Below are 18,550 nucleotides of genomic sequence, written 5' to 3'. Positions count from 1 at the left end.
AGGATAAGTAAGGCATGGATAGTTATTCTGTTTCAACTGTTTTTTAATGAACATGAACTCAATGTCTGAAGGCAAAAAGCTGAGTTAGACAAAGTTACTGAATTCATTTTGCTTTTGGGTCAAAAGATTGCATTAATTGAATTGAAAATAGCTACTTATTCATTTCCTCCATAACTGCAGGAATGACTTGTTATGTTTCAATAAACACCTGCTCATTTACAATATAGATAACAGTTAATTCTGTAAATATATCTCATTAGATAGGGAGAAAGCATATCTAAATTAGGACAAAGAGGAGACATTCAAATCCTACTCCCCACTCTGCCACTGATCCCGTGGCTGCTGCAAGGACCCAAAGCTTCACAAATGATTACAGCCGCAACACAACCGCTCTTCAGAACCCAGGAGTATCCACAAGACTCTCTGGCCTACCCTGGTTGCTCATCATCTATCTCTGTGCTTTTGAGGTTGGAAACTTTAAAACGGCAGAAGTTTACCTTTTGTCACTTATCATAGCTGTCAAGGGAGTGATGCTAAAATGGAAAATCTAAGTTTAAAGGGGTAAGTGAACAGGCTTTATTGTTATTTATATATCCCCTATGGAATAAACCAGATAGATCTGCACATATGCAGTAAACTATATTTAACAATGTCCACTTAAATTATTCTTTTATTTATCTAAATGTATACTAAAAACATCTCCAAAGAAGTACAATAAAAAAGCTAAAAAACAAGTTATATTTAAAAGCTCTACTATTTCTGAATCACAAACTAACAAAACCTTGGATATTTTTTCTATCTCTGAAAATACTTCTTCTGTCAGGAGGAGTCTAACCATTTCCTGAGACACAAGCTTTTTACCAAAGTATTGTGAAATAATTACATTCCACGGTCAGAAAGTGATCCCATGACCACAGATTTATTCAAAGCCACGAATCTCTGACTTCTGCAGAAAACAGTAAATTCCATGGGTACAAAATTGTAGGCAGCTTGAAATGATCACTGCAGTAGAATTGCCATAGAATTACTAACATTTGCTGCATGGAAAGAGAAATGCTGTCCCTCTGTATATGCCCTGATTGCTCAAAAACATTCTGTTACAAACCCCCCAAATAATTTTCAGTATAGAAAGCCGACAAGAAGTCTTTTCACACCTTTTTCTACTCTCAAACATTTCTTCTCCATCACAGCAAACTGACTGTAAGAAAAACAGTTTTCTTTTGTACAAGAAGATCAAGAAAAGGGACGGGCTGCACATGTATACAGACCTTGTCGTTTTTTTATGTCCTTAATCTGATCTTCTAAGACCTTCTGTAGATTCCGATTAGCTAAAACGTCGTCTTCTAGCTGTCTTCGCAACATGAAAATGTTGTTCAGTTCTGTTTGCAAGCTATTTATACTAAAAAAAGAGGAAAAAAAATCTTCAAGATTCAAGTCAAAACATTTTGTTGTGCACCTCAGAATCTTTTATACATTGGGGCTTCCACAAAGAGCCAATTTCGCATTATCCATCACTGCTTTTCATCACACAGTTACATCATTTTGATGCATAAGAATAAACAAATCCCTACATAGAAAGGCAAGACTAAACCTTTACATATACATCTTTTTCTTGCTGTTTTGAGCTGTGCTGCTTGTAAGTCAGCTTAAACATGACAGATATATTCTACCAGCCAACGTCTGTGTAATACTTTTTAAGGAAAATCAAAATTACTAACTTCTGAAAAGTATGCCAGAAAAATATCATTATCACATAATACTGCTGGCTCTGTGTATTCCATTATACGGTGACCATGGAAACTTTGTTCCCTTGGTACAGAATTATACTATATCCTCTAATGCTCCACGTAAGAAAAAAAATTAAAAATCGTGTTTCATTGAAAATATGACCCAGACACAAATAACTGTTTTATTTCCTCATTTATCCCTCAGTCTGTAAAAAGACCTTTTAAGGTCCAAACTGTCTCAATTATCTGAATGAGGTGTAAATGCCAAAATTCACAACTGCTAATTTGTATGTGAACTAATTCTTTAAGCAGCTTTCTTCCAAGGTGGCCACTGAAGCTCTCACTTTAACCTCAGTGACTGCCCCTGGGGCTCACGGTGTCAGCACCTCTAGCTGTCCCTTGCTAGATCGTCCCCATACCCTTCAACAGCATCCACAAGACAATTCACAAAAAGACTTAAGTACACTAAAACCTGAAATTATAATAAAATGAAATAAATACAGTTTAATAACAAAGTGTTACTGAACTCGTATTATTTATTTTCGCATTTAATTCACTCAGAACTTTAAGATAAATTAAGCTGCTGTAGGATTTCCAATCCACCACACTAAATGCCAGAGAATTCAGGAATCCTTAAAAATAATTTAAATCCATCTCACAGGAGACTATATAAGAACATACAGCACATCATACTTGCGTGAGAATAACACCATATTGTAGAAACACATTAATTAAAAGGCAGCACGTATGAAAAGACTCTCGGTCTGTCTTCTGACAAGTGTGCTGTTGTCAGTGTTTCCTGCACAAGAAACTATTGCTTTAACCAATTCTCCCTCGTTCAAGAGTATCTTTGAAGAGAGCGCTCTCTTAAATGCTCAGCAAAAAATTAAGAATAAAACCAAACCAACACATTACTAGAAGCTAAGTAAGCACATTTTCTCCTTTTCATGAGTTAAAGATTTTATAAGAAAAAGCATTCACTCCCCGCTTGGAGAGACAAGACATTTCTTGGTCCTGACATCCGGTAGCTTATTTTGAAAAATAACCATCCAGGTTGCTTAAAATAAATAATGCCTAAAAGAAGATACGTCAGCAAGAAAACAGATGTTTGCTTAAAATCCATGTCACTGCTGCTGGCAATTACACAAATGAGGAAGCTGAATTTATCTGCAGGGCTTGTTTATCAGCTCCCTGGAACTTTGGGGGTTCTAGGCTTCCTTGATGAGATTTACAGCACATTTCAGCCCACAAAACTACGAGGAGGAGAAATAAGATGATCTGCCTCCAACTTCCAGCTCTATCGTTGAATCACTGCACATCCTCTGCAAACTGCTGCATAAGATGCACTGCTCTGTGCATCCTGTAACTGCATATCAAGAAAACAGTTAATTGCAAAACTCCTATTACCCTAATGATTGTAACTATGGTTATAATTTTCCTCGTTTGAAAGAGATTCTGAGAAAAATTAGCATCAGAGATATGTTATTTCTTTTCATTACGATACAGAGTGCTGACAATCCCCTTACCCACAAGAAGGTGTTTCAGTGGCAGGTCACACCCTCCATACAAACAGGCTTCTTCCTTCATTCAGCGATTGTTCAATAGAAAAATCACAAAAGCCATTGCTCTTTTCCCAGAGATAAGAAATAATCTCATAATCTGACTTCTATCACTATTTCTAATGAAAAAGATTCTCATATCTAAAAGAGCTTCTGAGCTGTGGCCAAGCACAAGATGGCATTACTATTAATGCGCTTAATTCAAATACCAGATCTCATCTACTTTAGTGCTACTCACTTTATGGTTTCCAAGCTAGTGGTCTATAAACCAACTGCAAAATACAAACACACATCCCCATAAAGTTGGCAGGTACAAGCCACTGCCTTCAGGGAGGAAGAGCCAGGATCTGGCACTCAAATGCTGCCAATACCTAATAAGGACATACAGAATTATAACAGTAAAATTATTTTTTTTATAAAATGTTTAAATTTATTTTACCTAAAGGCTAAGAATTTTCTTTACTTTATCATAACGTCTCCTCCTCGACTGCCAAGCGATAATAGGAAGCAAAGTAGGCCACAGATTTCTTTCTAAAATGTTGAGTTCTTTGATTTTAAAAGGTTAAAACACACTTGCTCCTGTCACACTTCTGAATGCTTTACACTGGAAGCATACTATGCAAACTTCAATTATTCTGTTTTGTTTAACCTTCTCCAAAATTTTACTGGCTTATATTCTCATCAAAATTCTCACAGTGCCACTTTTAAGATAAGCATTATCTGTATTTTAGGAGTAAACCATGGCAAATCGTCCAGCACCTAAAAGTTCACTGCAATTTTATTTTTCCCCTATATTCCAACACAGGACACGTACATCCTGAAAATCTAGTTGCTCACTTTGGTACTTGAATGGAAATCTGGCTCATCTGAGATTCCAGAAACATTTAAGTAATTTAGATAACAATCTCACTTACAAAACTATTTCTCTATTAAGGAGACGACTACAGCTAGTTTATGCTTTATCAACAAACGGCCAGTACAAAATAATCACCACTCCAGTTAAGTTGCACCTTTTTTCACAAATTCTGACTTTTGCCCTTTGAGTTTAGATTATCCACCAAAATAGAAAAAGTACTTACCTATCTGATTCTTTGAAGGTCTTCACTAGTGTAGAATAAATATTTTGTTCCTTTCTTAAAGCAAGGATCAGCTTTTCATATTCAGCTTCTTTATTTTCCTAAATTAAAACAAGAACATAACTAAGATTACAATGTCCTTTTTAAGTTTGCATGTCTACAACTACGTGTATACCCGTGTTCTGAAGAAAACTTGAAAGAAGTAGAAATCCAAATTTGCTGAACAGGACTGCCTACCTCCAAAGCCTAATATGAATCTGGAAACTGTTCATGATACTTGAAGAAAGCTATTATTAAAGGAGGCAAATACTGTTCCACTATTTACCTACCATGACTCACACAGCTAACCAGTGTGTCATCATTTTTATCACAGCCTAAAAAGCTTTCCCCCAACCCAAGCATCCTCACTTCCAAGGTTTACCACTCAAGACCCCAGGAACAGCCTGGCAGGTAGCTCTTTCAGAGAAGGGGAAGGAAGGGAAGGTAGACAAGCCTGAGCTCCAAGCACATATTTTAGAACATTGTCCTAACAGTCCTCTCTGGATAAAATTATCTTTCTTTGGGGGACAGTTTTCTGCAAATTTCTGTTCCATTTCTGAACAAAAAGAACTCTATCAAGCCAACAAATAGAGGATGAACATGTCAGACACACACTCGAGTCAGCGTTCTGCACAGTCAGCAGGGTCACTACAAGCTGCTGCTTTACTTGTGCGAAGGAAAGAAAATTGTTTACCTGCAGTCTTGCTCACAGAAGATATATTATTATCATTAGAATAAATCCCGACTCTTAAGCTATACTCTCAGTAAGGATCCACTAGGTTCCCAAGACGTTTTTCACTCCAAACCAACCACACAGCCACGTTTTCAGCACGAGGCAAAAAATGCAGCTATTTAGGGGAATATTTGCTTGCACTTATTACATAAAAATATCTAAGGTATCAGCTGTCTCAGAAGAGAAAATAACTGGGATATCTATTGCAAATTTAGGTGTATTAATGTCAGACACATATATTCTGCCTCTGTTTGAGAAGAGTAGCAGGCCTTGTTGCTTCTCTCAGTTTTCTTTTTTGACTGAAAACCGAAAGGAAGAACAAAAGTGCCACAGCTAAGGGGGGGTGTGTATGGCTCTAGTATGACAAGATAACTCTGGAGAGCAAGAATGAAAGGTAATTCTATTTCCTCCATATTACAACCTCAAGATTGGAAACTAAACTCTCAAGAGATACTAAATCATTAGTGAACAGATCATTAACAAGGAAGAAATCTACACCCAGGAGTTTTAAGCAGCTGTTATTACTCCGATTGCAATTCCTAAGGAAGGAATTGTAACAAAAATTCAGCTACAGTAGAATCTCGTTAATTCACACTAACGATGCAAAGACGCTGTTAATTTGAAAAATTCAGTATTCTGCAAAGTAAACAGTACAAAAGCAAGGACAACTGTTGTTTACTTTTAATTATTTACACTCATACTTCACAGTATGCTAGCAAATATGTTAAATAATATTTTGCAAGTGTAATCAAGTTTTGATCAAATTATTCCCGTTAAGGTAGCCTGCATGTCGGATCTTACTGCAGACAGAGTAGCTTCTACCACCTAACGTACAGATTCTTTGAAGAAATGACCTTGCCTTTGTACATGCGTGTCATGTTCATCTACCGTCCTTCCTAATGGCAGCTGTATTCTAACAAATGTTTCCAGGTTTTAGTGCAATTTATACGTTAAATACTATTCTGTATTTAAAGTGCAAAATACTGAGCTTCCTATCGAGTTTATTATCTAGATGAGCAGAGGAGGAGCACACAGCAATGGCTTCTGCTGACTGAGTACTGAGAAACACAAAGGCAAACAGATGGAGGTAAGGGATCCAAAAACCATGAATAAAAAAATCTCACCAAAAAAAAAAACAAACGTAAAAAAGTACATCTTACAGCATGGATTAAGGCGTCTCATCAATGTGTTAGAATCTCAGCCTTTCAAGCACAGTCACTAAACATAAAATACAGATTGCAATTTCACTTGGAAAAAGTCTGATCACAATGACACAGATCAATGACGTAGAAAGCAACAGGAAGAAACAAATCTTTTGACTTAATTTAGTCGGTTAACAGTCTGTTAAAAGTTCTAGTGAACTCCTCCATATGTCTGATACAAGCCTTGCAATTATTACCAAAGATGCTACAGAACTATATCCTAATTAAAAGCTCTTTCTGAAGCACTGGCAAAGTAATGTCACTCTGAAGAGTTTACGGTACACAAATTAGATAATGGTTGTCACCAATTGTTCAGGGTCTATGACTGCCGTATTAACAAAGCAGTGCTACACACAAAACCATGCTCCGGTTTCCTATGTTTCTTTTAGAATTCACATGTTGATGTGATGTGAATTTGCACCAAAATCTCAGTAAGCTCATGAAATCCTCCCAACTCTTTTTTTTTTTTTCTGCGTAACAGGAGACATGAGCTGTTTCTTAATTCCAAATGTCATAGACTATATACAAATGATTAAATTCTAAATTCAACTAACTAGGTAGAGGTTAGCAAAATCATGAAGAAGTGTTCTTGATTTTTCAGAATCTTTCATGAATATTAAGGATAAGAAGATATAGCATGAACATATCTTTTTTTTTTTTTTTGGTACATTATTACTGTCATTTCTAAATAAAGCGTAGGAGTGAATTATTCCAATCAACTCCCCAACGGTACACAAAACATAAGGCAGCTCTGTAACTTAAATAGACCATAATGCTGTGGGAGTTAATGAAACATTAAACCTCTTGACACATGGTGTGACGGAAAATGTGTTAGAGGAGATAGCTGCAAGACATCCAGGACCATATTGCAGTGAAAGATTTATATTCCCATGAAAGGAGGCAATCTAATACATTAAAGTCTATATTTAAGTCTGAAATACTATTGCTAAGCAGCAGCAGTGGAAAACATAACTTATTTTCATTAAAGGTTTCTCACATTGTAAGCAATGAAAGTAAAAGGTTTATACCTCCACAATAAATAACTTAGTGGCAAAGTCACAAGAATATCCGGTTGCCTCACTGAATCCTCTCCTGCTTACACCAACCATCAGGATCATTTCAAATTCTCTGAAGGTTAGAGGATGAATGACTGAGAGAAGGCCATAACCTACACTTCATCACCGATTCATCCATCCATCTACCAGTACCAGAATTTGGTAACTTCTTCTAACATTGCAGTAAACTATGTATGGTCTACCATAAATGAAACAATCACTAATAAGATTAAAATTGTTATGGGCCACTGAGTCATGTATCTAAAGATGAAAATTATTATAGTAAAAGACTTTGTTGGTGACTTTTAAAAGATGTCATCTCAACCACAGAAAATGTCACAAAGCGGATAGCTCCAAGGAACTTACAGCCCTTCTTGGTGATATGCGAGGCAAAACTACTGGACTATATACTCCAAATATCACTTCATCAGGCTAACCCCTTTAAGATGAAATTTCTGCTAATATGAAAATGGTGAGACACACCAACCACATCCATTCCCATCGCTAGGCCATGCTCAGTGTCACAGGTAAAAAGCATCATGTTTAAAGTGTGTGAAGACATGGATATTGACAAAAAAGATTGCTGTCTTCAACTATAAGCTAATCTCATCAAATCAGAAATTGAACTACCACCCTGTTAATGTGTTTACAACATCAGTTCCAAGAGACTGAAAGCAACAACAACAATGCACTGTCTATTTATTAGACAGGACACTTGTATAAAAAAAAGTCAACTACATCACTTGCCATAATCACGATGACTCAGCAACAATGTCCACACTGCATCAATTCCAACACGTAAGACACGTCTGCCGTACTGCAACAATTGCACCAATTCCAATTCTCACGACACCCATCAACTGCAATGCTCTAGCTACATCACTACCTTTCATGCATTGACGATAATTCCCCCAGATGCAGCAAATTAGACATCACAACCGTCTGCAGACAGGATTCTTCAGTTCCCTGACTGCACAGCATTAACTCCCTAAATACAGGAGTAATTATAACCAAAGTCAAATAATGTGCTGATCATACAGGAATTAGAAAGTGCCTTGTGTCTGCAGAAACATCAGATTTGCCTTGCAGTGTATCAGCTGACTACATTTCCCACACCACCCTCAGGTAGTACCTAAGCTCCCCCCTCAAAAAACAAACACCATAGAAAGGCTACATTGCAGCAAATCCAAGAATTTTCTTTTTACACTTAGAGAAATCAATTTAGAATTAAAACTCATATCACTGTGTCCCCCTTACTGCAGTATACGCTGTGTGCAAGCTTACATGTGCAACACAACAGAAGCCAGAAGCACAGCTCAAGGACTGAGCAAGAGCCACTTTTCTCAATTTTGCTGCTTTTCTCAGTAATGAAATGAACCACAAAAGTCTAAAAATCTGTGTCAGAAATATATTTACCTAACAAATGCTCCAACAAAAAGAGCTTTGTAAGTATAGGAGTATTGGTTGTGAGAGAAGAGTATTAAGCACAAAACCAATTAAAGCTTCCAAAATTATATGGAGTCCATTGCACTTCTAAATTCCTTGGCTGTAAAATGTATTTCATTCCAAGACAAGACTTCATAGATACCAGAGTCAGCAGTTGCATGACTAACCTAATTATCACTGCCCTCGCACACTCGCTCTCTAGCCCATGACAGTGGCTCAAGAATCCAAACTCTAATTAGAAACTGTCATTTATCTTCCCTGGCCTGGCCAAGGCACCCAGCAGAGCTTTGGATGTTGGTTGCTTTAAAATTTATCATTACATTAAAATAAAGTAAAAAGTATGATGAAAGAGAGAAAGTTCTGCATCTCTCGATTCAGTTTCTTCAACTTTAAAGACCAGTGAGGCTAGAAGAACTTGGTTTCTGTTCTCTCTGGTGGGGAGGATCCAGCTGCGCGTTTGTTGAGAGTTGGTGCAGCACTGTAAAGTCATCAAAGAGTCCGAGGCAGCCAATGAGAGCAGAGCTCCGCATAATCCGTGTCCAAAAAGTTATGATTAATAAGCCAAAGTGGGTTCTTACAGGAGATATCTTACACAGAGGTTGAGCTGAGAGGACAATGGGTTGTGATTAGGTATTGTTCACGATCACTAAGTGAACCAGCAATAGAGAATAGATTGTGATTAGAAGGTGGGTACTGGGTCATTACCATGCACGGCTCCGCTTGCCACTGGTCTCTCTCCTGGTTATACACCTGTACTGGAAGTGGGGTGTACAGAGGAGAGTCAGTGTTTGATTGTCATTAATTCTGTATGATTTTCCATCACTCTTAGGTCCCTTTGTGACCGAAGTTACATGCATGTACTGCAGTTTGTTTTACAGAGGTAGAATTTCTACCCAAACTTTCACAGACTTTATTTTCTCTGCATGTATATTCAAATAACCTTTGATATGCTCTGCACTGGGTGCCCTGGCAAACAGTGTTGCAGCTCATTTACTCTGAGCTTGTCAAATAACCCATGACTCAATGTGTGCTTGCATCTACCTTGTTTAATAACAGTGCCCTTAGCAAATTAAGCATCTCATCACTACGGCGTTCAGAAAGTGATGCAGGACATAGCACTCACATTTCCTTTGACATTGGCTCACTTCATTTTAAACATTCTTGAGAAAATCTCACTAATGGCTGATATAACAAAACAGCCTTCACCATCGTTTGTACATACTAGTCTAATTCTTTTTACTTTGCCTGATGCTTTGGAGACCTTAACATAGCAGGTTGCAAACAACAGAAAAGACAAGAAATGTATCTTCAAAAACAGCTTATTTGGTCACTAATCTGTACACAGTAATAAGAAATGCACTGATGGAGTCAGCAAGTGATTCAAAAACTTCTCGACAGCACCTGACTTTTTTTTTTTGATAGAACAAAAGGGGTGTGCAGGGGAGGAAGGATCTAACTCTATATTTTAAGACTTTGAAATTTGACTTCAAATTTCAGGCACTAACAATTCTTTTCAATTTATGGCACCAAACACAATAATAGGCATATACTAACCACCCATTTTTTAAAGCCTATATTTCTGTACTTCTTCCTTTCTTCTTTGCTTTAAAGTAGTTTTCTTCTTGCCTTAGACACATCTTCACTCCTATATATATACTTTTTATCCTCAAACTCCATTTATCTCCTGTGGTCACTACCTCTGTGCAATCTTTCCCCTTATCTATTCAAAGTACACAAACTCTCCTCTGCACTTCTCTTCTGAAATGCAGATACTCTCCCACTCGGGGAAATACATCTACTCTAATGACCACAAAACCCTACTGCTTTATAGCAGGCAAAACTTTTTACATGCTTTCTGAGAGTGATGCCATATAAACTCCTCAGAGTACAATACTATGTACTCTTACAATGCCAGATCAATACCACTACAATCATACAAATCATATGACACAACTATTAATAAAGCCATTGTCATAATTTTAATAATACAGAACATTTTGATATGGCACTGATCTGAAGGAAAACCAGCCCCTTGCTACATGGGTGAATTACAACTTATATGAGTCTACACCTTGGAAGCAGAAGTCAAAACTCTCTTCAATCCGAAGTCAAATTATTTATCTCAAATGATCAGAGTTATGAAAATCTCACCTCTAACTCTCTGACTATCTTGATGATTGACTGTTGAGACTGTGCAGCACATTTTTCCTTTACTAAGCCCTCATTTTTCAGTTCAAGTTCTTCATTGGCTCTTAGAAGGTTCTTGTACTTATTCAGGAGCTCCTGCAATTCTGCATCCTTTTCTTTAACTGTTCCATCAAGTTTCTAACAAAAGAAAACAGTTTTATAAAACTTACTCTAGTTTTATATTGCAAAATAGAGAAAGAAACAAAATTCAGCAGAATATCCAAGGATGATCCAGCATGTGTTCTTTACACACCTTGCAAAAGAAGAGCTCAATTTAACATAATAGAAGCAAAAAAAGATCGAACAGATGCTTTCCCCAGCTATCCAATCTTTTAAGTATTAAAAAAATAAGTTAAGGTGTGCATGTTGGCCTCCAAGTATAGAGCAACCTCAGCGATTACCCTCTGCATTGCTGGTTGAATACCATCAGTACTTTTTAGGGTTATACCTCCAGCTATAAAAAAACTGAGCAGGGGTCCATTAACATGCAGGCAGCTCCCTTCTCACGTATACAATTCTGAACAAGCTCGAAAAAAAGAAGAAAAAATATTTCAGTACCTACACCTATTCCTCAGTTTCTAATTTCTGAAAATCATAGGCACTTCAGAGCTTTCAAAGTATCTTAACACAACAGTGAAAATTCTACAGAAGTATTAGTAAAGCTTTCTTCCTCCTCTGTCCACACGCTTCATAAAACCCTAACAAGAAATCTTGTTGAATGCCACACTCTATAATTATATGTCTGTTCTGCAAATACAGTATTATAAGAAGTGAAGGATTATCATCAAAATCAACAGTAATTCCAAATACAAATGTGATTTTGTAATAATTCCTTGCACAAAATCAAATACCTTTCCATTTTTCATTTCAACTTACATCTACCTACCTGAAGCAGTAGATCCTTTTGATTGACATTGTCTGTCAGCTGCTTGATAACTAGTTCTTGGCTCTGCAACTTCTGATTGCTTTCACTCAAAAGAATATTGTAATGATGTTCAACTGCTTTTTCTTTCTCAGTCATTTCACCATGTAATTTCTCTAGTTGATTTCTAAGGTCCTACAAAAAAATGAAACAGAATATTTAGCAAATTGACTTTAAAAAAGTTTAAGACTAACAACCTACATTATCAGCTTAACTTTCCATTGCTTTAAATTACTCATGTCACTGAATAGTCCAGAAAACATATTTAAACCAGAATCTTCCTCTTGACATCAATGAACACAAGTAGAGAAAGAAAACTTTCAGATGATGTGTCAGTATTGTCTTTTAAAAAATCTATGTTGTTTTTGTTTAAGTGCTTTTCATACAGAATGACTGGACTCCAAGGCTGTTGGGAATATCATGCACGTAGATGTTGTCACTGTCAGAATGAACACACTTGAGTCAATTTACTCCCTTGCTAGAAATAGAGAAAATTGGTTACGGGTGATTCAGTTTGTCATTTGCTCTTTTTCTCATCACACCATGAAAATTCTTGCACTAACATTGTATTACTAGCTACTTTTGCATCAAACAAAAGGTCAGAAATGTTAAAACATTTTCTTTTGACAAGAGCACAAACTTGAAATGACCAATCATGATTAGAAGTTGTAAACAGAACTTCATCTCGATACTGGCTCTGTTAATTACTTCCTGCAGCTCCAAGATTAGTTATATCACCTCCACATCTTAGTTCCCCATCAGAGAAACATCTACTTCTTGTCCATTTTGTTTTTAAAACATAGAAACAATCTCTTTCTGTAGCCTTATGCAGTAGCAAGTCCAAAGGACTCTCAGACCAACATGGCCTAGTTAGTGCATTGTAAAAAGCAGTTTCTCCTAGCTTACAGGTCACAGGTTGACACACACCACAATCACAGCTTTCTCCTCTGCATTCCTACACATCCTGTTCCACTTCACGTGAAAATCCACCATCTGAAAATGTAGCTAGCTATAGGGTTTCAAAGCCTGACCACCTCATAAAGCCGTGGGTTCCAGGCAATAACATCAAACAATTCCTATTCCTTGCATTTTGCTATGAACTGGGACAATCACTAAAATGATGGAAATATACATGAAATTATTAGCATGTAATTAATAGTTAGTTCCCAGTTAGTGGAAAATATACAAGAGCACAGGGCAGTAGAAAAATCCATAACGTGGCTTCTCTGTCCTTCCAACTTCTCTCCCACCACCACTGATTGTGTCACTTCAAACTTTTTTGCTGATTTGTTGGAAGTTTCAACACTATTAATTGGAGCAGGCATAGCCTGCATATACACTAGCCTCATTTTATAAGCTTTTACTCTGCAAGAAGATCTAGAGCATTTACTGCATGGATTGTGTGGTAGAAAAGAAGTAGAAACTTGTAACAAAGGAGCTGTTGTCTAAAATTAAACAATTAAAACTTACAGAAGACTTTATACTACCTAAACTTCTCTTCAGACCCAAAGAGCCAGGTAACAAAGCCTACATCTTAAAATAAATGTTTTCCATTTATTCCCAAAAAGGGGCCATTTGTGAAGTATCATAAGCCCTTTAAATAGTTTGCACATATGGTAGTCACCTATAAACTTTACATTTACCTCCACTGGGATTTAAAATTCAATAGTTGTTTCTTATTCTAAGTACAAAGAAATAGTACTAGTGACACTTTAATTGCAATCTCTTTACAAACTGTTTTATGTCCTTTTCTTGACTTAATTACCTTGCTTCATGCAGGTTCACATCAAATCCTTAACATCATTTTACTACTTCAGTGTTTTACTTCTGTTTATTTTGCACATTAAATACAAATTGTCATTTACAATGCCTTTTGGTTTACTTGCTTAATTTTAGCTTCATTACCAGGATTCAGCTAAGAAATCGCTAATAGCTCCCAAAAAACCTCAAATGTTATTCAGTTTCAAAGAACAATTAAGCTTAGACCTTCAGTTCTGCAAACTTGTAAAGTTAATTTTTTCAGGACGAAAAGAATTACTTGCTTGACTACGAAAACTGAAGAACTGCAGAATCAGGTCCAAGTTTTGTCTACACACACAAACTTTCAAATATGCTTCTATTTCTTCCTAACTACTAGAGTTTATAGTTAAACAGCAGTGCAGCACAGCTCTTTCGAAAGCAGTATAACGGTCTGATAACAGCAAAGTCTTTTGGCTTCAAGTTATGGAGCTCTTCAAGTGGATGACGTTAAGCCCATTCCCTTACAGCACAGGAATGGGCAACAATGGATCAACTGCAGTGTTACAATTTTCACTGCATTGCAAAGTTCACTCCTTGGCTTTCTATTTTTACATTGTTTTTATACTATTACATCATGGAGAGGCTTTATATGAACACATTACCTGTTAGGTAACTAAACTTCAAAGGAACACTTTTGACCTGTCCTATAACCAATACTCTGTGACTTTTCTGTATGAAAACCATAAACAGTTTTAAGAAGAAAAGATAGTAGACATGCACAGATAGAAAAGATGCTGCTGCAACAACATACTACACCCCCTATTATCTAATCTCGGTCTTCTTGGTGTACACCACCTGTCAGGTACAGAAATTATGCTTCTGCCTTTCAAGCAGCAAAAATACGACGGCTAGGCTTATGGAAGGAGGTGGACTGTCAAGGCATCCAGTGGTGGAAAAAGTAAAACAGCCTGCAAGAGACTTACAATTTGCAGATACTTTGCCTCTACTATTTCTGCCCCCAGAGTTCCCTAAATCCTTACCAAAACAAGCCAGGGCTGAGACTGAATGACCTAGAATTCTGTAACACGCAGAACTATCCATCACTATAGCAGGTTGCTTGAACTCATTGACCACTCAAATTGTCTGGGAGAAAATCTATTGGTTTCTATACATTGAGTTGCAAGGATAATATAGTACCTACAGCTCTCAGAGCATCAACTTTGCAATTCCCTCTGCCAACCTTTTCCCCCAAGAGACTTTTCTATGATTAATGATAGTTGAACTAAGAAAAATTACTGTGAAACACTATAATGTAGAAGACTAGAGCAGATGCCTCCCCCTCCTTGTCAGATGGAAAACAGGTTGGTGAATAATTAAGTCATGAAGCTCCAAAACCTCCCTCTCAGGCTAAACTACAGGTAGGAAGACTAAAAAAAATAAATTCTGCCTAATGAGTTATTCTGCATTTCCCCAACCAACTGATCAAATATGAATACCTAGTAAATGCACTCTAATCGTCTACATTTAGGCTTGGAGAGAGAATGGATATTCAAAGTGTTTAATCATGTAAATTTGAACAAACTCTTTGATCAAGAAGCACTGAATCTCTGTTATAGACACAGCAACATGGTGGACACATGCAACATTAAGAATGAGATTATGTTTACTCCTCATCAATTGTAAGAATATACACCTGAAGTTTCTTGTTTGAAAGAGCTTAAAGTGATGCTGAAATACTGCTTAACAGCAGCTTCTGGAAAGGACAGAACTGAAAGTTTTTGTTTTTAAAGTTCACCTAGAAAAAGCCCTGAAGCAGGGATATCCTTCAAGAATGTCTATGCCCACTGCTCCTAATACTGGACACAGGCTGTGATTTGGACAATCAGCTCATGTGTAGCAGTCTTAGTTTAATTAACCTTCTTCCCTTCCAGGACAGTAAAGCCCAAATCATCTCGAGAAGCTGGGTTTACTGCAGAGCAGAAGGACCTTTTCTAGATCTCTAAGGTCTGAGGGTTTTGGTTTTTTTGTTCATTTTTACAATGGATATATGCAAAACTTGGGATTATCCCAATTACAGTGCACAAAAAGACATTGAAAATGTCCCTGTGAGTGAGTGAAGAGCCGAGACAGCAGCTCAATATAGATGTTGAGGGCATTTTCTACAGTTTAGGCACATTCTTGCTAGTTTTATTCTAACAAAATAGAAACACTGATAAATGGGTATCTCTGAGCATAAATAGAATAGAATTTTTAAGGCTGTCTCACAAAAAGTTTGCATCAGTTCACTGAAGTGGTTTTCTATTTGTCAAAGAGCAAAATATCACAGCATATTTTTTTACTCCCACATATCTACTACTTAATGGGCAACATTTCACAGGCAATGTTGCTATATCTGAATGTACTAGCAACTCTGAAATTGAAGCAGCTGTTCTGCAAGGAGTAGGAAATAGGTTAGGGATATAATTTTTATAAGACTGCTCATCTTTTGGCAGGAATGCTTTTCCCCAAGGAGCAAGTCATTTACATGAAAAAGTTGGGCATAATGGAGTCAAACAGGCTTCTGTAATACAAGTAACTTTGAATCCCCTGGCAACTCCCTACTCAGTCCTATTTTTCCTGTCTTTCCTATACAGAGTTATACTCTAGCTCCCCTGAAAGATGAAAAAAAGTTCTGAATAGAGAAGACAGTTAAATATAAAATACTTTAAATCAATAAAATATGTTCTTTGTGGCTGTTTTACTGACAGGAGCGATCTGTTCTTTCTCTCCTTAACCTCAACACCCTGAAGAAATTTCAAAGCACACCAAAGATAGAGACTTTGTAACAGCAGCCTAACCACAGTCGACAATCAAGCAAAAATGCAAGTTAAATTGGGGGCAGGAGAGGGAAAGAACAACTTATTTGTTTGTAGGTAAAGAGATCCCTCTACTGGTATTAAGTGATATTGCAGGGAAAGAAATTTCCGCATATTACTGCTTTATTAAGGTCCTTATTTAATTGAATCAAAACATCCACTGAATAAATACAAGCTCATTTAATCTTTTATGTAATTTAATATAGCAGGAGACTAATCTCTAACTGAAGAGGAGTAGACTGTGCATGCAGGCAGGACTCTAGGTGAGAAGACTTTAGAAAAATCCATGTGACAAGACATATAGATAAGATGTTTTATGTCACTCAGCAGAAGGTGCATCCTTTTTTCAAAGGAAGAAAAGAAGAAACCTGATCATTCACTTTGTTGCAGGAGCTGTGCGTGCTGGAAGCAGAAATGCTTATTAAACACCTACAGCAAGGTAAAAAACCTTAAACAGAATATGAAGCAAGTAAAATTAATGAGCAGATACAGCACATCATTTTTTATGTTAAATTGTGATCAACTAATCCTGTGCTTTGGGAATTTTACAAGCAGAAGTTATTAAATATACAGTCTTTACAGTGATGGTGTAGGATAACAAAGAGCAAGCTGAAGTTTGGCTTAAGGTTGCAACAACTGGCTACTCACTCCTGTTCTGCATTAGAACTTAGAAGAAAGTTTAAGTGGTGTAATTTAAGATAATATATAGACATGTAACAAGACAAATACAGCTGAAATGCAAGACATACATTGTCATACATGTTCAGACTCTCCCATCAGAAAAACTGAAACCAATAGTAACCACTTACCACGTATAAAGGCTAATGATTTTTTCTAGGACCTAAGACAACCAAAATTAGGTTTATTCTAAAATATTTTTCTGTGCAGACTATGTGCCAGAATTTTCCTCAATCTTCTTGGCCACATTCTTTTGAACACTAGCTTAAGGCAAACACATTTACCTTTCCAAAAGTTATTCAAATTTAAAAACTAAGGTTGTTAGAAAAGGACATGCTAGAAGTGCTAAATTATTTTTAAACTTTATGAAATAAAGGAAAAAAGTGATAATAACATTAATGGTTTTGTCACTTCTGCTCTTCTGTAGGTGTGCTTCATCCAGCTCCTTCTCCATTTTCTCTCGTTCTAAATTCAAATCATTTAGCTCTTGATCGGTCCTTTTAATCCTCCTTTGTAGTTTACGATTCTCAGCATCCTTTGTAAGGTTTTCTGAACGCAGCTCTGCTAAGAGGGTCTCTTTTTCCATCAAGAGAGCTTGATAATCCTCAGCACCCTGAAACATAAAGCAGCATTCAAGTTCTATAAAGTACTTTGTAGAGACTGGAAGTCTGTACTCCTGTTGCGTACAAACCCACTCCCCTGCACCTCTTTCCAGTACTTCAAAATTGTGGTGCAAAAATACAGTGAAATGACAGTTACTCACACAACAGGGAAAATGTTACACTGAAAATTTTCTCAACTAATGTAACGCGGTTTTCAATGACATCCAGCGCAGGATAACAAAGTCTTAGATAACTAAGAATTAGATAAAGGTTGACCTGCAAAGGAGTCCATAGTGCAAATGAGATCATATTATTATTATTGGTTCCAAAGCTCTTATTACATAAAGCTTTCTACTTTGTCAGTTTGAATCCAGACTAGGTCAAGCAGTTACAAAGTTATAAGCATATTTTTTAAATTAAATAGCAAGTCTGATTTGTGTGCTTCCCCATCACATACTGTTAGAACTGGCCTGAGTGAAGTTCACAACACAGATGACAGGAGTGGTAGGCTATGCAGCATGATCTACTCACAGAGAACTGCCTTCAACTCAAGTTTGTAGCTAAGTAGCAGAGTAATGAGGAGAAAGGCTTGCTCTGTCACCCACCATGCAATATGGATTCTGTGGACAGGAGGGATTAGTTGCACTTTTTAAACCTAGAACTTTTCAAAAATAATCAAGCTCTCAAAAATGAAAGGGTTACTGGGAGAGTAATATTTCAAGGCAGGAC

The 18,550-nt window shown here is 36.8% G+C and overlaps 1 protein-coding gene across 8 annotated transcripts in view; it reads right to left on the bottom strand.

The window, feature by feature from the left end:
- The window catches only part of CDK5RAP2 (CDK5 regulatory subunit associated protein 2), an 82,514-nt gene that overhangs the window by 46,208 nt on the left and 17,756 nt on the right, over positions 1-18,550 (bottom strand). For all 8 annotated transcript variants that reach the window (XR_012838523.1, XM_075772894.1, XM_075772889.1 and 5 more), the window contains 5 exons: positions 17,614-17,832; positions 11,911-12,081; positions 10,989-11,162; positions 4,366-4,463; positions 1,269-1,399 (listed from right to left, as the gene is read on the bottom strand). Coding sequence is in view for 7 of the 8 variants with exons in the window: in XM_075772894.1 (XP_075629009.1) it covers positions 1,269-1,399; positions 4,366-4,463; positions 10,989-11,162; positions 11,911-12,081; positions 17,614-17,832 (793 nt within the window). In the remaining variant the exon portion in view is untranslated. The remainder of the gene's footprint in view (positions 1-1,268; positions 1,400-4,365; positions 4,464-10,988; positions 11,163-11,910; positions 12,082-17,613; positions 17,833-18,550) is intronic.

This window comes from Balearica regulorum, chromosome 20, assembly GCF_011004875.1.
Source record: "Balearica regulorum gibbericeps isolate bBalReg1 chromosome 20, bBalReg1.pri, whole genome shotgun sequence".
NCBI lineage: Eukaryota > Metazoa > Chordata > Aves > Gruiformes > Gruidae > Balearica > Balearica regulorum.
This window is presented reverse-complemented; position numbering and strand designations above follow the sequence as displayed.